This window comes from Drosophila guanche, unplaced genomic scaffold (assembly GCF_900245975.1).
Source record: "Drosophila guanche unplaced genomic scaffold, DGUA_6, whole genome shotgun sequence".
Classification (NCBI taxonomy): domain Eukaryota; kingdom Metazoa; phylum Arthropoda; class Insecta; order Diptera; family Drosophilidae; genus Drosophila; species Drosophila guanche.
The window spans coordinates 5653369-5680725 of record NW_022995748.1 but is presented as its reverse complement, the minus strand read 5'-3'; the positions used below and the strand labels follow the sequence as shown (position 1 = coordinate 5680725).

The following is a 27357-nucleotide window of genomic DNA, read 5'->3' as shown; positions in this document are numbered from 1 at the left end:
TATTAATTTTGGACTATTTTTAGTGGGCGATGAGGACACAGATTTGGATGACAACATTGACAAGCTTGAGTCGGAGCTAATGGATGCCATTGCCAAGAAGCAGGCGGGCCAGAATGTCATCGATGGCTATCGCCAGGGCATGCAGGATGTTCAAAATTGGTTCGACACTCTCATCAAGCGCATGGATGTCCTTGATCGCGGCTCTGGGCTGAATTGTGCACAGAAGACTGCCGCCATTAATGAGATTAAAAACGAATACGAGCTCCAGGGTCATCCCAAGATCCAAGAGCTCAAGGGCAAGGCTGCACAGGTGGCTGAGGTTATCAGCAATCTGGATGGCCAGCAGGTGGAGGAGCAAATGAAATCCCTGGATCGTCGCTTTGCCGATCTTGGCAAGCGAATCGATCGCAAGGCCCAGCTGCTGGATGTCACCAACAAGGGTGTGGATGGAGCCAAGGGTGAGATTGATCAGCTCCAGAATTGGGTGAAGCAACAGATCGACGAGCTGCAGGCACCCACTCCGCTGGGATACACGCCCAAGGATGCCGAGGCACGTCAGCAGAAGATCAAGAGCCTGATGAAGGATGCCGAGGCAAAGCAATCCCTGGCCGATGTTCTCGAGAAGCGCATTGCCAACATGCAGCCGGAATTGGAGCCAGCAGAGTACTCTCAGCTGGAGTCTGCTTTGCGGAATCTCAACACCGAGAATCGTAATCTGTCGGGCGTGCTAAAGGCCGAACTGGATCGCGCTCTGGAGGCCAGCAAGGCACGAAAGGCCTTGGAGAACGATCTGGACAAGGCACGTCAATGGCTCAAGACAAAGATTTCGGAGGTGCGCAAGCTGCCCGTCTATCATCCACTGACCTCTGCTGAGATTGAGAAGAAACTGCAGGAGAACAAAAAGTACGACGATGATGCCAAACAATTCAACGACAGCGTTCTCAGCGATGTCCAACGCCAAGCGGCAAACATCATGAAGGATTGCGATGATGCGGACAAGGCTGCCTTGCAGCAGATCCTCAGCGAAATAGCCGCCGACTATCAGACGCTGAAGGACGAGGGCAACAAGAGAGGCAAATCTCTGGATGATCTGCTCCAGGGACGCAAGGCCTTCGAGGACTCAATGAAGAAAATGGGCGACTGGCTGAACGAAATGGAAACGGCCACTGAGGGTGAGCTAAGAACCACCAGTCTGCCTGTCCTCGAAGAGCAGCTGGCGCACTACAAGAAGCTGCTGCAGAATGCCGAGAACATGGGCGGCCTTTGCAACGATGTGTCCGAGCAGGGCAAGAGTATTCTGCCTACGCTCAGCAATGCGGATAAGCTGAAGCTCAATGATGACATTAAGAACATGAAGGATCGCTATGGACGTGTCAAGAACACCATCGATGATAGGGTTAATGCCTTGGGCGACCACATCAAGAAGTACAAGGATGCCAAGAGTCGGTTGGCCGATTGCAGTCAGTTCTTGGGCACCATTCAGCAGCGTATGCGTGAGCTGAACCGTCCGATTGGCTCCAGGATTGAGGATGTCCAAGATCTGTTGGGTGCCTATGAGGGTATACTCAAGGAACTCAAGGACAGCAAGAGCAAGATGGGCGACATGCAGATCGATGATCTGCCTGAATTGCAGAGCATTTTGGCCCAACAGGATGATATGATTAAACTGATAGAAGATCAATTGGCCCATCTCCGGCAGCTGTTGCTGCTGCGCGAACAGTTTATTGCTTTAATCAATGAGATCATTGCCTTTATCATGAAGTACACTGATGTGATCATTGACATTGAGAACTCCCCCGACAGCCTCGAGGACAAGATCAACAAGTATGACGATGTGATTGTCAAGATTCAAGAGTGCGAGGGTGTCCTGGCCTCGGCCAATGACAAGGGCCAGAAGATCGCCTCTGAGGGCAATGCTGCGGACAAGAACAGCATCACCGAGCAGCTGCAATCTCTGAAAAACCAGCTGCAGAATCTCAGAAAGGCAGTGGAATCGCAGCGACAGAAGCATCAGCTTCAGCTGGAGTCCCACAAGAAAATGGGCGCTGAGCTTAGCGAGATACTTGACTGGCTGCACAGCCATGAGGGCGCGGCCAAGTCCCGTCCCCTGCTCGATCGTGATCCCGAGTCGGTGGAGCGTGAACTGCAAAAGCACCAGAGCCTCAGTCAGGACATTGATGCCCATCTGAACAAGTTCAACAAAATCAACGATGGCGTCAAGACGGAAATCGGAATGCCCAGCTCTCTGCTGGAAATGCTTTCTGAGGGTCGTTCCCTGGTGGCCTCCCTGCCCCACGAGCTCGAGGAGCGCGAGAAGTATCTGAAGAACAACCGCGACTCCCGCCTGGAGTACATGCAACTGGTGGCCAAATTCAATGACTGGGTTCACGAGGCTGAGCTGCGGCTGCAGAACAGCCAGCATGGCATCGACTATGAGCATTTGGTCCATGACCTGGACGAGCACAAGATCTTCTTTGGCAACGAGGCACCCATCCGCAATTTGGTGCACAAGCAGATTCAAGAGGCCGCCGACAAGATCTGGTCGTCTCTCAACAACTACGAACAGTCGGAGTTATCCTCCGAATTGGCTCAGTTCCAGAACAAACTAACCAACACCCTGGCCAATGCCAAGACACAACAGAGCGAACTGGAGCAGGAGGCCGAACGCTGGCGCGAATATCAACAATCTATTGATCGCGTCAAGGCCACCATTGAGCGCACCAAATTCAGCGATGAACCCGTACAGAATCTGGCCGGAGTGCACTTTAACATACAGAAGCTGTCGCATGCCATTGGCAATGTTCAGGTGAGTTGATTATTGTTTTAAGGAATCATTATATCATATCAGATATCAGATATCAGGACGGGAACTACCTTACTTAGATACTTTGTGTGAATGGATCGCCTTTCATAGCATTTTCTAGAAAATCGGAGTCAAGACGACAAGAGTCAAGGCGAACGCCTGTTACAAGCAAATTTTACAAGTTCTAAAGGAATATGAGTCAGAAAAGCACCTCCAAAGGGCGGTTTCTTCTGAAAGATCGGCTGTGAAGAGTCTCTTACCGATCAAGTTTTTAAGGTATTTCCATGGAAACAAACTTTAAATTGTGGCTGGTACGTGAAATGTGCTCTTATGCACATAAATTTCTAAAAAAAATTACTTATAATCGGATGTTTATGTTATATAACTATCATACGATTGGGATGATCACATTATTTTTTTGGTCTCAATATTTGATAGCATAAAATTGAACAAGATCTTGGGTTTATTTGAAAGGCAAATTTAAAAATGTCTCGTGCAAATGTATGTATGTACATGCATGTATGTATGTGTTCATACATACCCATGCATATTCAGCTGGCAGCTTGCACATTTTGGTGCATATAAATAAGTGTATACCTACATCCGTAGTCGTAAGACCAGTTTTCCAAAAAACACAAAACCATAAAATGACACATTGCTCAAGGATTTGCCAGAAACAGAGGCATGCACGCACATACTGCCTCACTCGTGCTTGTGCAAATGCAACGCCTTAAGAGAGAAAGAGAGTGTGCGAGTGGAGAGAATAAATGTGCATGAAATTGACTTTTACCCGCAACCAAATCGATTGCATTCTCATTGCGACTTGATTTGCCGGCCGGCAAAATGCTCTCTTCCAATCACTTTCAATTGCATTTACCCATTATCTCTCGTTTGCTTTTTCTCTTCTTTAGTCTCTTTTTGTGTGTCTAGCCCTCTCTCTCTTTCCCGCATTCTAGCGGCGTCAGATGATGATAGTGTTTTATTGAACGAGTCCATTTGTTTACTTTCGTAAGCGCCTGCTGTTACCTTGAGGACTCATTAAACTTTTAACCTACTAGCCCGTCGGAGCTACATTCGAGTGTATTCGTACATATGCATATTGAGAGCTTATCGTCGTCGGCCTGTTCGGTCTGTCAAACTTTTGGTTTGATTATTCAAGGCACAACAAGCTTCGTCCGATGTTCATGCTCAGTTTCGAAACGAAAAAAAAACAGCTGTAGTTGTTGCTATTGCTCTTAGTGCGGAACGTATTGAGTGAGCTGCATGACATCATCGGAGCACGTTGGATGGCAGAAGAACTTATAAAGCAACCAGTTTTTAGCCAGGGATGGTCATGCCCATGTCCCCCCTCTCTCAGTATATGGTCATAAAATAGTGCCTTAAACTTTAAAGCAATGATTTATTCATGTCTACTTTTTGTGGTAATGATTAAAATAGAATATCCATTATCCCATGGACATTAATTGAAAACTTTGAACTCTTATGTGAATAAGAGATGAATTTATGTTACTAAAACTATATACGAGTTATGCAACTAAAACTATTTGGGGTGGAACCTTCTGTAGCTAAACTGGTTTAGATGGAACCATTTGCAACTGGAGTATTTCTTTATTCAAACAATTTCGTGACTTTTCCATCCCTGGGGTTTGCCGAGAGGTGTTTCCGACACTGCAACAAAGCAACAAAAACACATGTTAGGTATCTTTTGTACGTTTCACTTATTTTTCTTTTAGCTGAGCGAGCTTTAAGAGCGCTCTCTTTGCTCTTTTCTCTTCGCTTACAGCTGTTATGCTGTTGTTGTTTGTGTTATTTCGGAGAAGCTCTTGAAGCTTGTAGAGCCATTTATATTGAAGGTTTGAGGTTTTCAGAGTAGCGTAAAGATATTAGTTCCTCAACGCCCACGCCCACCCAAAAGTATATGAGTGTGTTTGTAAGCTTTGATATTCTGCCAATGTGGTGCCGCAAAAACGTGTTTCGAGCGCTGTGACCGGCTTTTTTTGCACTCTTTGGCCGTGCTCTTTTGTTGGGAAAGCCCTCTCTTGGCGGCGTCCCGTGCTCCTCGGTTCTAATTCGTGCTTGTGGTTGGGGTTTTTTGAGTTCTGTTTCGTTCGTTTCACTTCAATTTGGAACGTGTATCTGTGCGGTTGTTTTGTATTCGCGATTTACTCAGATGCATATACAAAAATATATACAAACGAGTATATACCACGAATAGAAAGAGAGAGACGACGACGACGACGACACGTCTAGAAAGAGAAAAGATTGCGGTTTTTGTTATATTTGGAATTACTCGTTTCGTTCTGATACAAAAAATGCCATGTGCTTGAAACGCGCAAATTGAAAGAAGCAATAATAACACAAACAAACAAAAATCAGATAGACATCAATATTGTATTCAAAGGCTAACGTCATCCTACAGCCATTCGAATCGAATCTATTATAAAAGAACTAAGAAAACACAAAGCAGAAAACCAAGAGGAAGCTATATTTGAGGTGTGTGTGTTCTCGTGTACGTGTTAGTGTCTACGTGTATGTGTAAAAGTATCTATGAAAAAAATGCTACGGTGGGCAGCAGGCTGTGCGCTCCTGTAACACCCCCTAGAGAATAGCAGACATATGTCAGGGCTCAAATATATATTTACACAGTATACAAGAGAAATCTTTCAAAAGAATACAAAATAATACAATTATTGTGAATATATTTGCATAAAAACACTGAAAATTCGTGGTTACGTCACACCCGTACTCCCCCATACCCATATACCATAAAATACCATACCCATACCCATACTCGTAACACTCTGGATATTAACCGACGCGTGTGTGTGGACCTACCATATACTCGTATTTTTCGCAGAGTCAAAGCAGCGACCTTTCCCTGGTGAACCAACAATCGCAGGCCCTCATACGCCAGGCGGACGCACGCAATCGTCAATTGATTGAGAAGGATAACGGTGACCTGAATCGTTTGTGGCAGGAACTGGTACGCAGCCTCGAACAGCGTCGCGATAATCTGCAACAGTTGGCCGAGCATTGGGATAGCTTTGAGAACAGCTTGCACGGCTGGGAGAAGGCATTAGGTCGACTAGAGGATAAGTTCCGCAATGTCGATCCAACTGTAAGATCCCGACGTCATTTGGAAGATACAAAGAATGCCATTCAGGTGAGTTTATTTTTATTTTTGTAATTTGACTATTTTTAACAGCCTTAAAGAAGAGAAAAGTTTCACATATGTATTAAAACAATGAATAGGGATCTCATTCCTTCTTACATCAGTTAAGTCCCAAGAGATAGTGAATGGTTGATTCATTCAATGAACATTTAAAATTCGCGCTTAAAGATAAAAAATAACTCTAACCGATTCCCCTTGCATAAAAACAACAGTAACTTCTGTAACATAGTGGGAAATATTTACAAAAAAAGTAAAAAAATAGATGCTTCTACTCAGTGTCGTAACTGCTTAGGGTATTTAAACTTCGGCATGTTTAATTAATTTACTTACTTTTGTTTAAGGTCACAAGTAAATTCCATTCCATTCCAAACATATTTGTAAGTCTGATGCGATTTATTCAAATAGGCACCACCTCCCCCTTTGGGCTTGGAGCTCTGTCAAATATTTTTACCAATATAAAGACAACAGAAAATACACATCCAAGTTTACATATTATAGGTTGATAGATTTGTATGTATGTAACATGTTTTGTATATGTATCAAAACCATGCCGACATCAAGTTCATGGTCACGTTGTTGTGGACACTGGACCGTAAGAGCTTCCGCTCTCTTAGTTGAAGCTCTCTCTCTCTCTCTTTATGTGAAATACACCACCTAGCCGGTGTCGCTCTCTCTCAGCTTGAGTTGAGCTTCACGAAACGAAAGCTATAAAGCAGCTGATTTCGGGCACATCTATTTATGTCCAAAAAATCTATTAATGATGCTGCTGTAATTAAGCGAAAACGAGAAAAAGTTAAACAAAACAAAATACAAAACTTTCAGTTTCCTTTATCTTAGTTTTTCATTCTTCTATGGAATCACCTTATGATAGTGACTTATATAACGCTTGATAGCGGAAGCTTCCTAATGCGACTGTTTATGAATTTTTAATGCTAATTTACGTGTAATTTCAATAGTCCAAAGGTGCTTGTTAGTTGTACAACAAAATGCATTATTATTATTATTTATTTTGTATTTATTAGTATCAATAATGAACTTTTTTTGTATTTCTAATCAGTAAAATTGAATCATTTTCTGCTGTAAGATGAGCTCATTGTTTGTTTTGTATTTATTTTTACAAAATAGTACTACATACTATTAATAGCAGACAGCAGTACAAAAGATAGGCATCGCACATTCATTCATATCTACATACATACACCTGTACATCGAGCACTGTGTATATAGCGTAGGCTTTTGAAATCACATTTCAATTGAAGCAATTTGCAGCCATAATAGAGATACGGTCCCCCCGCAACTTCCTTATCGATCTAACGATGTTGTCATACAAGCGCCATATAGGGTACCTATACCTGAGCGATAAAACAACACACAAAAATACACCAAAACTATCCTCAACACAACAATGATAAACAATGACGAAAAATAAGTAAAGGTTTTGACTCTAAATGTGATTTATTTGTTTTATTCTTCTGTTGATGTATCATTAGCTCTTATGTTTTTTCTTAACCAAAAAGAAGCTTTATAGTCAAGTCAACAAATTTATTTTTCTCATTAATTTTTCAATGTTGACCTTCTCAAAAAAAAAAAAGAACTGGAATTCAAAACGAAATTGAGAGTGAAGTAAAACACAAGATAATTCTGCTTCAAAATGAGACGTGTGTTCAGGTTTTTGGTTGAAGAGCAACAAAATACCGAAAAGAGAGCTTTTACTTCATTAAATTTTTCGTTTACTTGATGTCTTAATTAACGTTAATTAATATTAATTGAAATTCCTCAACTATTTTCACATTTTAATTAATAAATATTCTTCGCTTTTATATAGGAATTACTTGAAGAATCAAATCAACTTAAATCATCACATAAAGAAATCGAGACTCTCTCAAAATCCATCCTCACATTCCTTGGGGAAGTACACAAACCCTCGGCGGAGGCCATACAGGCCAAAGTGGATAAGTTAGTTGCACAGCAGGCCAAGTAAGTACATAAAAAACGACTCCTATTTATATTCTTGGCACCCATTTCATGTACATAGTGTGTTCAACTATGCGTGACATGATATCGAGTATCTCCCCAACAAAAAAAAAATATCAAACTTTTGTTTTCTCTCTGAACAAAAACGTTTAAGCCCGGAAATTGAATTGGCTTGCTGTATACATTAGGGTACCCAAAAAAAAAACTTGTTGCCTAATGAAAATGAATGTGGAATTCAAAGAGAATTCAACAGGTTATATGGTTGATCAATTATATATGCAATCACGGGTACCCTTAAACGGGTTTTTGATACGAATTAATACTCAATATATCACTGTAGCTCGGCAGATTATAAGATTAGATGAATTAGGAACTCCGACCAAGAGTTGGAAATGGAGAACGACATAAACTCGAGGAGAAATTGGACTTATATTTGTAGGACTGCTATTCCTTTTTATAATCTACAGATCTGTCACAAAAGATATATTTTTAGTGTATCTTCACACGGATTTATAATCAAAAATCTTTTATTACAGTCAGAATAAATTACAACTTATCAATCAATCAGTCTTTAGGGCTAAATCTTTAATTTCATTGACATAAGAATATAATATAATATTTTATCTAACTTTTTATTTTTACATATCTACATAATTTATTCCAACTGTGAATGGTTGGGCTTTATGGAGATAAAGATAAAGAACTGTTTAAAGAACTTAAAGTATCTTATGGCCTTCTTTTCTTTAGTCAAATATCTTTACTGTTGCGTTTTTACTTTGTTTTTTTTTTTTAAATCATAACTTTAACAAGAAAGTACTTACTGTGATCTCTACCTTTTGGCTTAAAGTATCTTTTCTTTAAGTATCTATTCTCGTAGTTTGTGGGTTCGTCAAGCCCTCTAAATTTGTTTATATTGTTGTTGCTCACCAGACGCTAACTGACGTCAGACCGAACCAACTGTTACGCTTCGCAAGTGCTTTCGACAACGCGAGAAAAGAGAGAGAGAGAGGAGGGGTCCCTCATTTGAGCATTACGTAAGCCAGAGTTTATGTATGGCTCTGCTTCTCATCTTACCCTCAGAGCCCTCAGCAAAAAGAAAGAACTTCACGTTTACGAGTGCTATAGCGTAATTCTGGGAATATAAACAAAGAGAAAATGTTTTATTTTCATTGGTTTTCAATTAACAGGGGCTATCCCGTTCCTAACTAGAAACTGTGCCAAACCTCTTCGGTCTTATCAAAGGCGATATGAAAGACCTGTCCGTATATACAGATTTATATATAAAAATATATATTTATACACATATATGTATAATACTATACTACAAGCATGAGTATATTTTATTTGACGCTTTCCGCTTGAATGATAAGAGAATGGGTGGGGGACTCCACAATCAGAAGACAAAAATTCTTTTACTTTTTGCGGAAATGATCGTACTCGTACGTTTATAAATAAGTGTACAAATTTCTTCTTCTTTTGCTGTTGTTCTTTAAATGCCCTGGCGCTTGAACAAATTTAGCATTGTGCCAATTCCTATTTGTATATATATTGTCTTTGCTAATTTGTTGGGATTTTCATTGCTAATTTGACAGTTGTTTTGTGGGTTTTCGTGCTGTGACCATCACGTGCTAAGATACACAGATAGGCAATGCAACATGTTGCCAGAAACATGCACAACATGTATGCATACGTCTCTCAGATCACGTATACCCCCTCGCTTGCTCTCGTTCGGCTTCTTCCGTTGACGAGGGAGACCTATGCCTTTGGCCTTTTTTTTTTACTTTTAATGCAGCAGCCACTGACACAATTTTCTCTTAGCCGAAAATGTTTTTGTTGTTGTTATATTTATGTTGGTTCTTTCAGTTTTATTTTTATACAACAATGTTGTTGAATTTTTTTCTTTGACAGCAGAGCTGCTGCCTGAAAAACGAGAGCAGCAGCTGTTGCTATAGATTTTCCTCAATATGCCTACGTTTTTCTGTGGCCTAAACAGTGGGACAGTAGACAAATGTTTTGACTGCTGCTTGCGGTCTGGTGACCGTATAATTGTTATATTGATAATATTGCGATGATTCTAAGGAAATCCCATGATAATGTTCCTTGACATCTATGAAAATACATATCCGAATGTATGAATAGAACTTTTATTGCTCGCATTATATTAAGACCATATTCAACCTCAAATGTTCATCTTGTATGGGTAAATAGTTTCCCGCTGATCGATTGCCCTCAAGAAAGCATGAAAAAAATGTCTTCCTTTAATTGTTTTCATATCCAAAAATGATCCACAATGAGAACTATGCCATCATCAGTGCCGAAAGGAATGATCTAATATGCCAACACCACGGCATGCCGGTTGTCATCGATAATTATATAGTCGGACGGAGGAGATATAATATGTATAACTACGTGTATATTATGTATCCTTAAACTGCGACGCATTTGAACATTTCAATGCACTTACACACTTGAGATTTAAATACATTTTTTCGTCGGGCACATGCGAGAATCTAATCAACAAAAAAGACATTAAATATTGCGTAATCCTTTTTTTTTTTGCAATTTTTTGGTGGTCATTATAATAATTTATTTATAAATATTTTGCAGTGGAGATTGGGGTGAAAGATATGGGAATTAACTTCATTAGCGCATTTTTCGAATAATTTCCTCCAGACACAAACAGAGAAAGAGACATTTTTAAAACACAAAGAAGAGGAAATGTGCTAGAAAATAAATAAAAAACAAATTGAATAAAAAAATGTAAACAACAGCAGCCGCACAAAAATCATAAAAGATTAAGTAAATAATACTTGTCGAACGTCAAAAGAGAGGAGCGAAATTTTGGCATACACTAACAGAAAAAGATGTTATGCCTTTTAAAGATAAGTTTGCGACGAAGACAGATATATATGATCTCAAATTATTCATCTTATTCTTTTTACTTTACCAACTTTATCTTTAATGAAACCTTAACACATCGAAACGATCGTGTAGGAAGTGTATTTAAAAATCTATCCCTTCCCATTTTTTGTTATTGCTGTACTTTTGCCGCTGACTTCATCGATGAGCAATAAGCAAAGAGATGAAGCAAACGCGTGAAAAAATTCAAGTGTGCAACAAATTATACAATTTCAATACAATCAAAACCAAACTATAGCTGAATCATACATACTATGTACATATAAGGAAAACCTTATCAGGTGAACTAAAACATTCCATAAGCCCCAAAATCGAACTTAATCTGAGATTTGCATATGCATTTGCATTAACAATTTGTCATTTTGGCATAGTAAAAAAAAAGAGAAACCTAAAACAACAACAAAATAATAATAACACAAACTCTGCCCAAATGAGGTAATCGGGTAATTATAAATTTATTTCAGACGGCGTTCCCCTCGCACTACAGTGCACTGTTAGCAGGCTTACAGAGCTTTTACAGTATGTTAGGTAGCGCTGTTCCGTTTCAATTCCAAAGCGTTTCGCTCCCTCTCTCTGCCTGTGCGTGGAAGATTTTGATATCTCTCCTTCTGTGCGCGCTCTCTCTCTCTCTCTCTCTCTCTCTCTCTCTCTCTCTCTCTTTATCTCTGGTGTTATTTTATAGCCGGCTTTTCTTATCTTTTAGAACCGGCAAAATGACATTAAAGCTTTATCAAAATATGCAACAACATTTATGCACTTTCTGGGGGAGTTATTAAGGGATATTTTTGATTTAATCTACAGCAACGGCAGCAGCAAAACTTATTAATGAGTACATTTCAATGCCAAGCGCATTTAGCATATAATATATATTTTTTTAGTGCTAACCAACCATTCTCTCCTCCTCTCTCATATCTTTTGGTATGCGTAAGTGTGGTGAAATTTGTTTCGTTCTTTTATTTTGTATTTCCGTCTGGCGTTCGCTCGCTCTCGTGCGCCGCTCGCTGTTAACGATCGCTTGAGCGACAGCCTCGACCCGACAACATTTTGGCAATTTTCGTGGGGCCGCAAGAATATTTGAAATCAGTTTTTATTTAGAGTTAGTTGCAAGCGGACGTGTGTTTCCATTTAACTGGATGGCTGGAAACTATCAAAAGAGCACAATCGAACGAATATTTAAATCAAATTAAATTTAAAAGTAGTAAAACCAGAGAAGCAGCAAAATATTAGCAGGCGGCCCACCAAAAGAGAGATGTATACAAATACAACAAATTGAATTCCTTTCGAGCCAAGTGCTCACGAAAATAACAATTTTTCTTTTCCATTTCGTGGTAAATTCTTTCTGATGCAGTTTCTGAACGACGCCGCTTTGTGGATTACCAGGCGTTCAGGAAAAGAGAAAGAGTTTTGTATTTAGCAGCTGCTGCTTTCTTTTCACTCGTGCTTTGTTAGTGGAAATTAAGAAAAGAGCTAGAAGGAGGAGTGACTCTAGTTGGGCACACGTCTGCCTCCGGGCCAAAGGAGGTGTGACAGTAGTCGCCACAAGAAAGACACAAACGAAGCCAAAGGCCACAAGACAAAAGCGCCTCAGAAGCTAAAATAAACGACGGGAGTCTAACTAATTGCTCAGCACGAATAGAAAAACAACTTAACGCACTTCTAGTTAACGTCGTCAAAAGCAAGAGGTGATAAAAAAATAACAGAACCGAACATTTAAGCCTAAGCCAGCAACGTTTCTAAGTCTAGGCCCGATTAAGTCATCGTTTTCAACAGAAATAGAGAGAGAGGGAGAGAGAGAGAGAGACTCTCCTGTGGTCATATGCAAAACAGTAACAGAAAACAATCTTTTTTTTGTACCGTGGTCTTTCGTACTCGTATTCGCGAATCAGAGACCTATAACAGACCCGGTACCTGTCCAGGGTCGTCAGGTGTTTTGTTTAGAGAGGGAGAGAGAAAAACACTGAGAGAGAGACATAGAGGGAGAGAGCATATATTTCGCACGCGTTTCTACTTTAAACGATGACGTAGTCGTTGGTGACAGAAATAACCTAAACCCTGCCGAACGAATCGAATGCCGCTTATCGTCTGTTGTTTCTACCTCTGATTACACATTCCTCGCAGTAACAGCAGCAGCAACCATAATTGATTCAGAAATGTTTTCAATATGCGGTTTTTCCAATGCAAAAAACAAATCTCAGAAACACACTCGCACGCCTTTCACTTTCACTCACTTCCACACTCTGTGTGTGTGTGTGTGTGTAATGGCATTTCTCAAATATTTTGCCATTTAAATTAAAGCCGTGCACTAAATTTAAATTCGTTAATTTGTACAAAATGGCAGACCGGACTGAAAATAGCTGAAAATTCTAGAGGGGAAATATTTTGCTTTCCTTCTTATTTATTTTGGTATTTTTGTCTTGTTTATACGCTTGCCAGATAGTGGGTATTGTGATTTTGAGGAGATATTTGTTCTGGACGGGAGGATACATTTCAGCGACTAAAATGCGATTTCATTATCACAGAGCCAAAACTACCAAAATTACGATTTAAAGTATACTAATAATCCAAACAGAAAGTTTAGTTTATGCTTCAAACACTTCAACCAAAATTGTAACAAATTTCCCTTTCAAATAACTATCTATAAGGGTATCCAAAGCTCTTTGATTCCTTATTTTCAAATGTGATCTTTGATTTTTCGTGTGAAATGAAAACCCAAACATTGAGAAATTTTCGTATTTTACTCGCGAAAAATGACGCCGAAATAATTTCGTCGAGTTTATAGACTCGTCTCGTATTGTATCCCCCGTATTTCCGCTGCCAGTTTTTCTTTTTTCTTTAACAATTAATTGTAAAATGTTTCGGCCGACTTTTGTGGGTCTGTGCTGTTGGCCAAGTGCCAAATGTGTGTTGACTTGGCCTCCTCATTTCATCTCATTTTTTCTTTTGGGGCCATGCCTGTAAAGGGCAATAAACGATTCCATTAACCAAGCGTCAGGACCTTGTCCAAAAGAAGACTAGCCGGCGACGTCGGCGGCGGCATAAATCTTTCAATCATTCACTCATTCAATTCCCAGCCGGGCGCCCCCAAGGCGTATGCGTGTTGTGCGTCATATGCTGGAAATACTTAACCACAGATCGGGGCAAGAATATGCAAAAATTGTAGGAAATTCGTGGCCATTGATTCATCTGGCAGTCGCTCTCTCAATCTCTCTGGTTTCTAGGTCGATGCAACGCCCAAAATGACGTCAGACAATGACTGAAATGCATAGCCACACGAATATACAAAATTAAACATGCGCCGCCATTAAAAATACACACAAGCTAAAATATTCTAATATATAAAAACAAGAAGCCAAAAAAATTAGAAACTATAAAATTTTAAAAGTCGTGCGTGCTGGCATAAAACTGTTTTATCTAAAAGAGATATATTTAATGTCTCTCTTTGTGTGATCTTTCTCCACTCTTTTTGAGCCTTTTAAATCATTTTTGAGAGGTCTTTGCTCTCTCTTCTGCTCTCTTTTCTGTGTTGACTCTCAATGGGCTCAAGGTAATTTCGAATTATGAGCAATTTTCGAAATTCGAATAGCCTGAGATCCGCTGGGTCTGGGGTCCGTGAAAATGTGCTAGTGAGATTTTTCTTCATTAAGAAAACTCTCTTGTAGCCAAACGGCAGCATTCAATTTTCACGGAAATCTTCGCAGAAGAAACCTCGAGGCCATAGACAAACGCATAATACATATATATCTTGAAAAACTTCAGAATTGTGTTTCAGAACGAGAACATCCACAAAGAGATACCAATATATATACATTTTATTGTATTGTGTTCGAGAAGACACGCGCTGAACGTTTCTATCTATACAACGCAAATCAGAACCGCGTGGTTTTGCCTACAGTCACACGACCAGCAGTCCCATTTTGTAGTCCATGCCATTGAATAATACGACCCTGAATATTCTCATTTTATTTGCAGATTGAACGACACGCTACGCGAGAAGGAGCAACAGGTTAGCCAGGATCTCGACGAGATCGAGCAAGTCTTCCGTCGCATTTCGCAGCTGCAGGACAAGTTGAACGCCTTGAACGATCAACTGCAATCGATACACGTCTACGACGAGCACATTGCCCAAACAGAACAGGCCCTGATCACTCTCAACAGCCAAGTGCAGCAGGCGGCCGAGGAGAGTCGTTTGCTGGTTAGCCAGACAACGGCCAAATATCAGGCCAAGCAGAATCTACTGCCCAACGACATTGCCCAAGAGTTTACAGCTCTTGAGCTGCTTTCGGAACGTGTACAGGTGACGATGGAGACCAAAGAGAAGGATTTCAAGCGTGCCAAGACCGTGCGCACCGAGTATGTGGCCGGTGTGGATGAGATCCAGCGCTGGCTGCTGCAAGCCGAAGTGCAGGTGCAGGAGCGCACTCTCAGTCCGACACAGATGAAGGAGCTGCTGCAGCGCATCAATCATGAGATCACCGCCATCTACGAACGCTTCACCCTGGTCAAGACCAACGGTCAGCTGATTATCGAGAATTGTCGCAACAGTGAGGAGAAGACACTGGTGCAGACGACCATCGATCAGTTGGCCGCATCCCTGGCCCAAGTACGTGGCTGGTTGGACGAGAAGAAGCAGGCGGTGGGCGATAGCCTCGATGCTTGGACGAGATTCATGAATCTGTATCAAATTGTCATGTCCTGGGCGGCCGAGAAGCGTACGTTTATCGATCAGTCGATTGATTTGCGCACCCTGCCCGAGGCCAGGAACAAACTGAACGACTATGTGACGGCTGTGAAGAGTATTAAACCGATTGTCAAGCATTTGAGCGAAATGGACAAGGAACTGGATCACATTGGCCAAGTGACGACTGTGGGCGATCTCAAGGACAAACTGCAGGAGGCCGAGGATGCGAAGATAACCGTGGAAGCGGTGCTGCTGGAGAGGGTAACCCCTACACTGATGATACATCTCTCTTTTGGCTTGTTCCATAACTAACATTTCTTCTCTTGACTAGAACTCTCTGCTGCAAGAGGCCTGCGAGGAATGGGATCAATGTGAACGCAAAATCAAGGATATACGTGCATGGCAAGAGAAGACCAAACAGGGTCTGGACTCGTCGCAGCAGCAGAAGAAACCGCTGCGCGATCAGCTTGGATTCTGTGAGAAGACACTGGCCGACATAAATGTGCAAAAAACAAAACTGAGACTGTCTATCGAGAAGCTGGAGGTGAGTGCCCAAAGCAAATGGAATAGTTAATCCATCAACAAGAATGCATTGCCATGCATCCCGCATCCTTTCTCCGCTTTCCCCTTTCTGCGTTCAATTCCCAGGTTCACTTCCGCAATGGCATGGGTGGTGATCCACGCCTTAGCGAGAATGTTGACGATCTGGTGCGCGTGCTCGATGGCTTGGGTGAATTGGTGAAAGCCAAGTCCCAGAGCCTCGAGCAAACGCTGGCCCAGATCGATGTCTACCAGCAGCAGATGCAAACGCTGCGGCAGCGCATCATCCAGGAGGAGCAACAGCTGCGTCTGGTGATGGCGCCCACGTACTTGCCACACGATCGTGAGCGAGCATTAGCCGATCAACAGGTACGTAACATCCCAGAGTCTTTATATCAACAGTATAGATCAGAGCCCCCCTCTATCTCCAGTTAGTAGTTTACTCCAGCTAGCAGATCAGTTCAGCTCAGACTATATTTATATATCTCTGTTGTGTTAGGAGCTCTTTCTAGTAATGTTTTTCCCTACCCCCTTTTTATTCTATAACTCATTTCCGTCATTGCTATGGAACGATCTTCATTGATATGCCAAAAACAGTTGACAGAACAACCCGGTTTGTTAGCCAAAAAAACAACAACAGTTATTAACACTCCATATGATATTTATTTTAAAATAATATTTGATTAATCTATGAAAAAAAGTCCCCTGTCCCCACATGCGCTTTTAAAGTCTGCGCCGGGTAGGTCGAACAAAAGTTGCACGGTGGCTGCGTATTATTTTATTTTCTTTTACTTTATATTTTTCTTATTCTATTTTGTTTTCTTTAATTTTTGCGGCATTTGTTTATTTTTTTCTTTCTTTTTTTTTGTTGATAAATTCTCTTACGTTTTTATTTTCGAATTCATTTTTCATTATTTTATGCACACACAGAAGACAGACAAAGATCAACACATACATAATCGATTCATTTTTGTGCTTCCTTCGGTTCTCCCCCATCACATCATCACATCACCAGCTCTCATCGTGCAGCTCTCATTCTCTCATGTCTCATCTCTTTCTCTCTGATTGTGATACCCACAAATCGTAATACCCTCTTTATCTGTCAGAGAACTGCTTGTGGTACTCGCTTCATTTGTCACGTGCTGCAGCCAAACAATTTTTAAATATAATAGGGAAAACAAATAAGTTCTTGTTGTCAGGGTTAGCCCACACATGAAAAGAAAAGCCAGGAATTTTCTACCTCCAGACGTTTTATTTTTAGACCAGCAAAATTGCTCTTTATTTGTGTTGCCGTTCTCCTTATAAACAACCCTGATGAAATTACTATATTTAAAGAAAAGCAGGTGGCCTAAAGAAAATGTTCATTCTGTCTGAAATAGTTTATAGTTTTTAATATTAAAATTTAAGTTTACATTGCGAATTGCAGTGTCTGGCGGTAAGTGGCAAACAAAAAACTCAAACTTTAAACTCAAGAATTCCAAAACGATATTTGAAATGTAGTTACAATTTGTTGATGATAATTGCGGGGCAAATCTTGCTATGAGAACTTATTTTGGATACACCCAATCATCACCTATCAATCACATCTCTCCCTTTCTCACGTTGCACTCATAATTACAAATAAGAAAACACAGTCATCACATCACATCTCACGCATTTAATGGCATACAAAGAACACATTAAGCTTACGCTTAGACATTTATTATGATTTAATTTTTTGGTTTTTATATCATTTTGAAATCTAATTAGTCAGCTTACAGCCGAGAAAACATTTTTCGTCACTCAATTATTGCCTTACCTCTCTCTATCTATCTATATAAATCTATCTCTGGTATTAGCGGAAATCGGTTAACTTTTAATTATGGTTACGGTTTCTAATCTTTTGGTATTTTATTTTTGACAATTTGTATTTCTTTTTTTTATCTCTCATTGAAAATATATTCGTATAAATTACGAAAATTCCTGGTGTCGTTGCGCTGATATAAAAAAACAAAACATCCAAATTGCTAAACACTCTCCATAAAAATTAATACGTATATCTCGCTCGTTTACTAATATTCCTAACTCTGGTTCTTGGGCTTTTGCTACTCGCTTGTCGCCTGCTGAAACCTGTGACTAAACACCTCAAATCTCTCACTCTATAAACCATTCCCAAAAACATAAAACATTGACACACAAACCATTAATATATACATGAGTACTGCTTACTTCTTCTACGAAATATACAAAATATCAAACATGGTCTATGGTTGCTTTTTGTATCCCTCTCTCTATATCTCTCTCCACCCCCATATGGCGCTGTCTAAATAAATTACCATTAAATGAAACTCAAATCTCAATATGCTGACATTTTGTTTGTATTTCTTCTCTGCCTCTCTCACGCCTGAAAAAAACTCTTTCTGAAAAACTATCAAATATCGAACATGCACTATATATATACCCCATACACACGATATATAGGCATGCCGGGAACGTGTGAAAAATCTGCATTCGAAAATAACCGCACGTAATGAGCGCATCAAGTTGTTAATACATCGGGGCACGCCGGACGATGCCAAGCTAGAGATTTAGAGATGCCCTAGTCGTAGCCCCGAGCCCCTTTTAAATATAAAATTAATTTTTAAAGCCACAATTTAGGACTAGAGCAAACATATTTTTTGACAGTCGTTGGTCGCCCCTCCCTTCATGCCGCCAATAATTCTCCCCTAAAATTCAGTGTGGCACCACACTGGAGTGGAGTGGCGATCTGTTCGACTGTCAACTGCCACACACATGACCCACAACATGTTTAAGGAATATCTATACCAAAACAAATACCAAAAAAATACTCTCCTATATGATATAAATATCTAAAGAATAAATTTAAATTATGAAATTGTTTATCTAATTTTTTTGTAAATGCAAAAACCGAAAGAGAGTATGATTTTTGATAGGGACAACATTTTCAGAGATCTATAGGTTTAATTCTTGTTAGGTAGGGTAGCCCTTTGACCCTATTTGACCCCCCTGAAAAATAAACAAAAACCATATGAAATAGCTAACGTTTTTGGCAAATCTTCCCCCTATCTCTCTCTCTATCTCTCCATCTAAATCATTGATGAACGATGATGAACGACATTAGGCAATGCGAGAATCAATCGATGGCATGCAGCAGACCTACGATGCAACCGCCAGAAAGTCCTATGCTCTGGATCCCCATTCAGTGGTAACCACTTCATCGACTGTGTCGTTGCTTATGAAGCCAACGGCCGTAGGTTTGACCTATGCTGAAGTGTTATCGGGACAAACGAGTCCGGTAAGCGGTAATGAGACGACCCAAGTGACAGCAGCCCCAACGAAAAAACCCAGACAAGAACGCGTATCCCCAGCCACTACAACGAACCGGCAAGAACAACACCACCAAGAAACTGCACACAACCAGACAACAATTACAACAACCATTACGACAACGACAACATCCACGACTTTGACACGTACGCACGACGATGACCAAATCGAACTGAATGGGGAAGGTATAACCACTGCGATCTATGAAAGCAGAGATCAGGTTAAGGTACCCCAACAGGTTACAGCAACACCTCAAATCGAGAGTCATGTGGAGACGATCGAGATCAGCAACAGCAGCACGGCACAACAGCAACAAGTTCCTAACCAACCTCAATCTACCAGAAACCCCAGCAGTCAGCAGTTCATTGAAAACGAGAGGCAATATCATGTGAAAACGGGTAAGAATCTACAGCCTCCCAGGCCAGAACGTCGCGGACGTTCGCCGAGACGCCGACGAGAGCCTCCCACAATCGTGCAGGAACAGCAGCAGCAACAACACCAACAGGAGCAAGAGCAGCAACTCTTCTTGCCAATGGATGATCGTACTAGATCGCGTAGCCCTATGTGGGTGCCCGGTTCGACGTCCTATGCGGAAGTACTGCGAGGCCTGGAACTCGAGCGTCTGAAGCAGCAGGCGGCTGAGCAACTGGCCGCCCAAGCAGTCCAGAGTCATGCTACGGATTTGACCATACAGGATGTGGTGGACGCTAGTGCTGCGGTAGCAGCCAGTATGTACGTCCCTGCAGCAGAGCCTGAAATTATCGAGGAACCAACACAACAGCAATACATCAGCGAGGTCAATCCAGAACATGGATATGTTCCGCCCCAGCAACAGCAGCAACTGCCACAAGTGGAAGGTGGAAACAATTACGAGATACCCATGACAGCGGAAGAGATTGCCGCCACTTACTTGCAGCCCGATCCACAGCTGTATCAAACGATGTACGAGAATGTGGCCGATAGTGGCCAGTGGGGCTATGTGGCGAATGCCAGAACAGTGCCACAGCAGGAGCAACAGCAGCAGCAGCAGCCACAGAACTACTACGAGCAAATGCTGCAGATGCAATATCCCATGCAGTATCAGCCCGTTGCAGTGCAGCCAGCGACAACACAGTTTCAACTGCTGCCCGGCTACTACCAGCCCATAGCCACAACCGACAACTACTCAACGCTCTATCCCACAGAGCCATCGCAGATTTACTTTACCCAACCGACTGTAGAGTACTCACAGGAGTATCAAACGCAGCAGCAGCAGCAGCCACCTCAGCAGGAAGCTGTGATCTATCAGCAGGAGACGACAGAGCAGACCTATCTGCTAGATCCGTACAGCGTACAGGAGTCGGCGACGGGTAACAGCGTGCTGGATCGCGTAGTCACCACACTCGCATCAATGGTGCAACAGAGCTCCGAACCATTGACCACCAGTACGCAGCAGATTCAGCCCACTGTGGTGCAGATCGAATCCGAAGAAGAGGAGCCCCAGTACTATATCGAAGAGAGTGTACAAATGCTGAGGTCAGTGGAGCCACAGGAGTTTGAGGTTGATGAGCCACGACCCGACATTACCTTTGGCCAGTTTGATATGGATGCCATTGAGACGATACCCATTGAGGTGCAGCAACCACAGCCACAAGTGCAGTCTCAGCCCCAGCCTCAGCCCCAGCCCCAGCCCCAAGTGCAAGCACAACAGAAATCCAATGTCGTTTCGACAACAAGCTATGTTCAGGAAACCATTGTGTCGGATCAGACGACAGAACAGCCAACTGTGATAACTCAGCAAGTCAGGACTCGATCAGTAGTCCCCGAAACGACAGCAGCGACCACAATCACTGTGCGTCCCCAAGACCAACGTGTACAGCAGCAGCACCAAGAAATCCAGCCTCAGGATATCAGCGCCGGTAGTACTTACGCCGAAGTCTTGTTCGGTCTACAGCACAAAGAACAACAGCAACAGCAATCAGTTTTCCAGCCATCCAGTCAGCAGCTACAACAGATACCCGTACGCCTATCGCCGCCAACACAACGCAGAGCTGCAGCTGAATACACAACGAATACAAAGCATACAACAGTTACAACCACAACGATCACTAACTCAAGAAGATCGCCAACTTGGGAGCGCAGGGATGATAATGCCGACACTAGAACATCGCGTCCAAAGCGAGTGCGACATGAGACCCAACCCGAACCGTTGCCGATTAAGGTTAGCACCCGTAAGGATACAAAATCGGGCAAAAAGCCTAGATCTCCGGAGAGCAATGGTGTGGAGAGCATTAAATTGGTGCAAGAAGTTGTTGAAGAACCCACCAAACAGCCAGAGCCGAAGCCAAGAAAGTCGAAAAAACCCAAAAAGACAACCGATAATGTAACATTTATAGATACAGTGCAATTTGTGGAACCCAAAGTGGATGCAGTTCCAGTGGTGTTCAAGCAGGAGAAAAAACAGACATCACCAATTCTAGAGAAGAAGCAAAAGTCACCAGTTCTTGAGAAGAAGCAAACGTCACCAGTGCTGGAGAAGAAGCAAACGTCACCTGTTCTCGGACAAAACAAAAACTCAACTGCTGTGGAGCGAAAGCAAACCGTATTAGAGACTACAGTTACCACCACCCAAACGATCGAGCCTGCTGTGTTGGGAGTCACTTCTATCCCTGAGCCAACACCAAAGAAGGAAAAGAAGCAACCCGCTAAACCTATAGCCGAAAAGCCTCAAGTCAGCAAGAAAACTGCCGAGCCAGTCAAAGAAAAGGAGACTGTAAAGCCTGAAGTGATTGAAACAGTCGTTGCAAAGAAGGAAGAGGTTGAAACTGTCGTAGCTAAGAAGGAGGTTCCAGCTCCAGTTGCGCCTTCCCGAAAGGAAAAGAAACAGTCAAAGACGACAGTGGAGAAGGTTGTTATCAGCAGCACAACCAAATCTGATGTAAAGGAAACTGTCGCACCAGTCATCGAAAAGGAGATTGCGGAACCAGTCATTATAAAGGAGATTGTCGCACCAGCTGTGATTGATACCAAGGAGAAAATCGAAGTCCTGAAGACCCACATCGAAGAAGCTCCAGCGACACGTTCGAAGAAGGAAAAGAAACAGACCAAAACAGTTGTGGAAACTACAGTCACCAGGACAGAGCCTCCTGAGGAGATTGCCAAAGCGGAAATTATTGCAGAAAAAATTGTTGAATCGGAATCAGTCAAAGATACGGAGATTGTAGAGCCTGAAGTTCCAGTTTCAACACCCAAAAAGGTGGACAGGAAGCGTGCCAAGAAGGAGGCCAAGCCTGAAACAGCATCTAAGATAGAGGTAGCTGTTGCTCCAGTTGAGGATGTTTCAGTAATTATTGATTCAAAATCCACAACAGAGACTGTTACGAAAGTCACTAAAGGCAATATTGTGGATCAAACAGTTGAGCAAACGATCGAAGTAAGCATTCCAGAAGTCTTACCTACACAAACAGAACCTGAGCCAGTAAGTAAGCCAGTAATAGAAGCTGAAACCGTGCCAGAACCTGTAGAAATTCCTTCTCAGGCTCTGATTACAACTACAGAAACGTCAACAGAGTTATTGAATGGTACTTCCGTATTGCAGGAGACAGTAAGTCCCGTCTCTACGGAAATAAGTGAAACGATTACTGAGGGTGAGCCTACAGTAACGACATCGTCCAACACAATATCAACGGAGAGTGGAACCACCACCATCACCACGCGTACAATAACCAAGCACATAACCAAGCGTATAGTCAAGCGTATTGTAGATGGTAAAGAAGAGATTGTCGAAGAAGATGTGATTGATGATTTGCCCGAAGAGAATATCTCCGTGGAGCAGTTTAATCTACCAACAATTGAAACCACAAGTACCGAGGTGCCCATTGATGTGAGTGGACTCTCGACTACACAGGACACCATCGTGCAGCAGGGATCGATAACTAAGACAACCATTACCAAGACAAAGCGCATCCTGAAGCGTATCACCGAGGATGGCGAGGAAATTGTTGAGGAGGTCTTTGAGGATGAACCAGAAGTGGAGAGAGATGTTACGCTACTGCCAACGACAGTAATAACCTCCACGGTGGAGCACCAATCAAACATCCAGGAGGCTGCCCAGAACGTGGTTGATGAAGTTGTCAAGCAAGCCGAAGAATTAACCCAACCTGATGAGCAAAAGGCAAAGGACAAAAAGAAGGCCAAGAAGGAACAGCTCATTCCCGAACCAGAGAAAACATTATTGGTTGCAGAACCACAAGTAACAAAGGAAGTTGTGGAGGAAGCACAGCAGAAGAAACCTCAAAAGCCTTCCCGGAAGGACAAGAAAAAACACAAGAAGTCGGAGAGCGAAGTCCCCACACCCATTGTCCAAAAGATAGCCGAAATTATAGAGCCACAGCCAGAACCACAACAAGAAATTACAGAGCCCCTGAACAAACCAAGTGCAATTACTACGGATGAGAGACAAACCCTGTCATCGAATGGATCTGTTGTCAGCAGCGATGATGGCAGCGGCCTCATCAAGACGACTGTCATTCGTACAACCAAAATCGTTAAGAAAATCAGCAGCAGTCAGCAAGATAGTCAGGAGATGACATCTTCCACGCACTCGGACGTGCAATCCGTGGGCTCCTTTGAACTGGCCGATGAAGCTATCGAACAGATCGAACCAAAGATTGAGAAATCCGAAACGAACAGTCGCGAGATAAGCGATGAGGGTGTGGTCAAGACAACTAAAACGACAACGACTCGGACCATCAAGAGCCCAAAGACCGAGGAAGTGCCCGTTGAGGTCACATGGGAGATGCCAACTGAAGAGGAACCTGCAGTCTCCACTCCTTCGGTTATCGAGGAGCCTGTCGAGGGTGGTGTGATAAAAACCACTATTGTGCGCACCACCAAAATCGTGAAGAAGATTTCCCAGGAGAGTGAAAACATCAGCGAGACCAGCAGTGAAGCCGAGACTTCCCTAGAGTTCATTCAGGATGCTCCACTTGTTGCTGAATCCGTGACCACAGAATCAAACAGTGAGGGAATCACAAAGACCACAACTACAAGAACCACAAAGTCTGTAAATAAGAGTGTAGAAGAAGAGTCTCCGGTTGCTCCAGAAGATAAATGGCTGACAGCTCTTCCTGACGTTCCAGAAACAACTGAAATAAAGACAACCATTCAAGACTTTATTTCTGCCGAACAGAAGGCAACACAAAAGATACCAGAACCCGAGAAACACTTTGCCGAACCCGTTGAAGTTGCAGTTCCAATTATAGAAGAGCCAGAACAAGGAAATGGAATAGTTGAGGAAATCCTGGTGTCGCAGCCAGATAATTCCGAGGTTGGTGATGTTGTCAAGACAACAATTGTGCGAACAACAAAAATTGTCAAGAAGGTGTCTCAAAATAATGAGCAACAATTCGTTAGTGAGCTTGTAGAAGCTCCGGAATCAGAACCAGTGCTACCTGTTGCTGAAGAGGAGACGATCGGAGGTGCTGTAACCAAAACGACAACCGTGCGTACGACAAAGATTGTGAAGAAACTGAACGAAGATGGTGAAACGACCAGAGAGGAGAGCAGCAGCACTATCAGTGATCCTCCCGTCACAGTGCGTGAAGCGTCGCCAACGATTTCAGAGATTCCCAGTGAAACTTCGACAACATCCAGTCAAATCGATGGAGCGATTATCAAGACCACAACGATACGTACGATGCGCATTACCAAGAGAATAACCAATGACGGACGCATACTCCTGACTGAAAGTGACTCGCCGGGCGATGTTATTGTGACATCGAGCATCGAAATGCCAGATCAAAGACCAGTGAGTCCAGTTGTAGCCACAGCCTCCACCACTGTCGTTGTTACACCCAGTAGCGAGGTCAAGTTGGAGAATCTAGGGGCCACAAACATTCAGTTGGGATCAGTTAAGGATAGTCCCACTGGGGTGAAGGTCATTGGCATTGAGACAAACACTGTCGACCTGCCGAACCTTAGGGAACAGGTCAAAACAGAAACTAGAACCAACGGGGATATAAACGAAACCGATAGTATTACCACTACTACGACGACTACCAGAAATACGATACTCACGACAACCCAACGACGCAGCTTCGAGACCGAAGATGGCACAAATGTTCTTTTCGTGGGAGAAGGCATTGACAGTGCCTATCCACCAGGCACAGTGCAAAAGATATCCCTTATTACGCATGAAGAGAAGCTGAAGACACCGATTGTGAAAATGCATCTAGATTTTCCAGAGGTTAGTCTTCGTGTAACCGAGACGGTGACGGAAAATGTGGAGTCCCTGCAAAGAACCGCCGAAACTAGTCAAAACTCTGTGGTTGAGATAGTCGAAGAGGCAGCAGAACCCGTCGTAGAGTCCATTTCTTCGGAAGTCCAGTCTGAAAAACTCGTCAAGGTTACAGATTCAACAGAAACTGTGGCAGTGACGAGTGTGGCATCTGCGGAGATCATTCCAGAGCCACTAAAAGAAACTGTCCAAGCAGAGGTTATTAAAATTACAGAACCTACTCAAGAATTAGTAGTCCCTGAAGGTAGCAAGCCCCTGTCCCCTGCAGAGCTGAGTCCCGAAGAGCAGCATCTGTTCGAGGAAATTCAGAAGAAACTCTCTAAGAAAGATAAGAAGAAACGTCCAGCTATACCCGAAGAATTCATTAAGCAAGAGACCACTCAGATTATTGTAGAAGAAAGCAAAGGTACTGAAATTATTAATGAGAAACAGGTCCTAGCCGAAGTCGTTGTCCCTGCAGTCCCCTTAGAAGTTGACCCCGAGCAGTTGCTATCTAATATTTCTCAGGATGAAGCTTTGATATCCAGCGTTAAGTTAATCGAGCAGACAAAAGCAGATACTATTTATCGTGAATCTGTTGAGGTTACGCCTGTCCCTGAAATTGTTCCAATTGCAAGTCCAATTCAAGAAGAAGTTCCAGTAGATACTCAGTCAAGCCACAGCCCAGCTCCTACTAAAACCGCTAATCAAACTGTTCCTGCCCAATCGAGCGCCCTAATTGCTGAGCCATTTGTAGCTAACACGGTAAGCACTCTAAGTACTATCATTAATATTCAGCAAATCTCTGCACTTGATAAAATCTTTGAAGTTCCCAAATTTGATATATTGAAACTTAATATTGCTGAGGGTAATTATCACATAATCAATTCCAAGGCTAAAGAAATCGATCAACCAGCTCCCGTTCAACCAGCAGAAGTTACGGCGCCAAAGACGGTAAGCTTTGCCGACGAAACCGAAGCTATAGTCAACAAAAACATCACAGAAACCATCACTAAAACGCAGGAGTCCCCTGTCCTCCCCGTCGAAACCAAAACTGTCCCTGCAATTTACAACTTTGAAGTTCCTAAATACGACATCATTTCGCTCAACAAGGCGGAACTTTTACAAAAAACGGTAGAGGCTACAACAGTTTTAACAGAAACCACTTCGACAACAAAAGAATCTTCTGCTAAAGAAGAAAATACAAATGTCACACTAGAAACTGAAACGGTCCCAACAACACAACAAAATCAACCAATTCCAGAAATCATAAAAGATGTACCTAATATTTACAACTATGAAGTACCCAAGTACAACATCAGAGAATATGACAGGGCCGAAACCATCTTCAGAGTCTTCGCTGAGCCAAGTTCTCCCATTGATCCTGCTCCCGAAAAGCAGAGAACTCCAACCACAGTTAACACCAAGGAGGTGGTTGACATAAAAACGCCAACAGAATCTCCAGTAGTCGAAGAGGCTCAGAAGACATTCACTATTGTCGTCGATGAGGTCAAACCAGAGCCAATCGTTGCGGCTCCAGTGCTTGAAGAATCCAAGACAATCACAACCGTAGTTACCACAACCACTGTAACTGAGAAGGAGACATCCAGCGAAGAAGGACAACGACTTCATGGAGTTGTTGGGCTTGGGTACGTCAAGGGTCTTGTCGGGTTCTTTGGTCGGATGCG

The 27357-nt window shown here is 42.4% G+C and overlaps 1 protein-coding gene across 15 annotated transcripts in view; it reads left to right on the top strand.

The window, feature by feature from the left end:
* Window positions 1–27357, top strand: part of LOC117584232 (nesprin-1) — a 112730-nt gene that overhangs the window by 42609 nt on the left and 42764 nt on the right. For 9 of the 15 annotated variants that reach the window (XM_034273024.1, XM_034273023.1, XM_034273022.1 and 6 more), the window contains 6 exons: window positions 24–2806; window positions 5661–5966; window positions 7801–7952; window positions 14838–15807; window positions 15878–16090; window positions 16195–16455. In XM_034273024.1, coding sequence (XP_034128915.1) covers window positions 24–2806; window positions 5661–5966; window positions 7801–7952; window positions 14838–15807; window positions 15878–16090; window positions 16195–16455 — 4685 coding nt within the window. Of the gene's footprint in view, window positions 1–23; window positions 2807–5660; window positions 5967–7800; window positions 7953–14837; window positions 15808–15877; window positions 16091–16194; window positions 16456–18546; window positions 18731–19207; window positions 26435–27357 lie in introns of those variants that run through there. The other 6 variants (XM_034273014.1, XM_034273025.1, XM_034273026.1 and 3 more) reach the window with 4 other exon arrangements.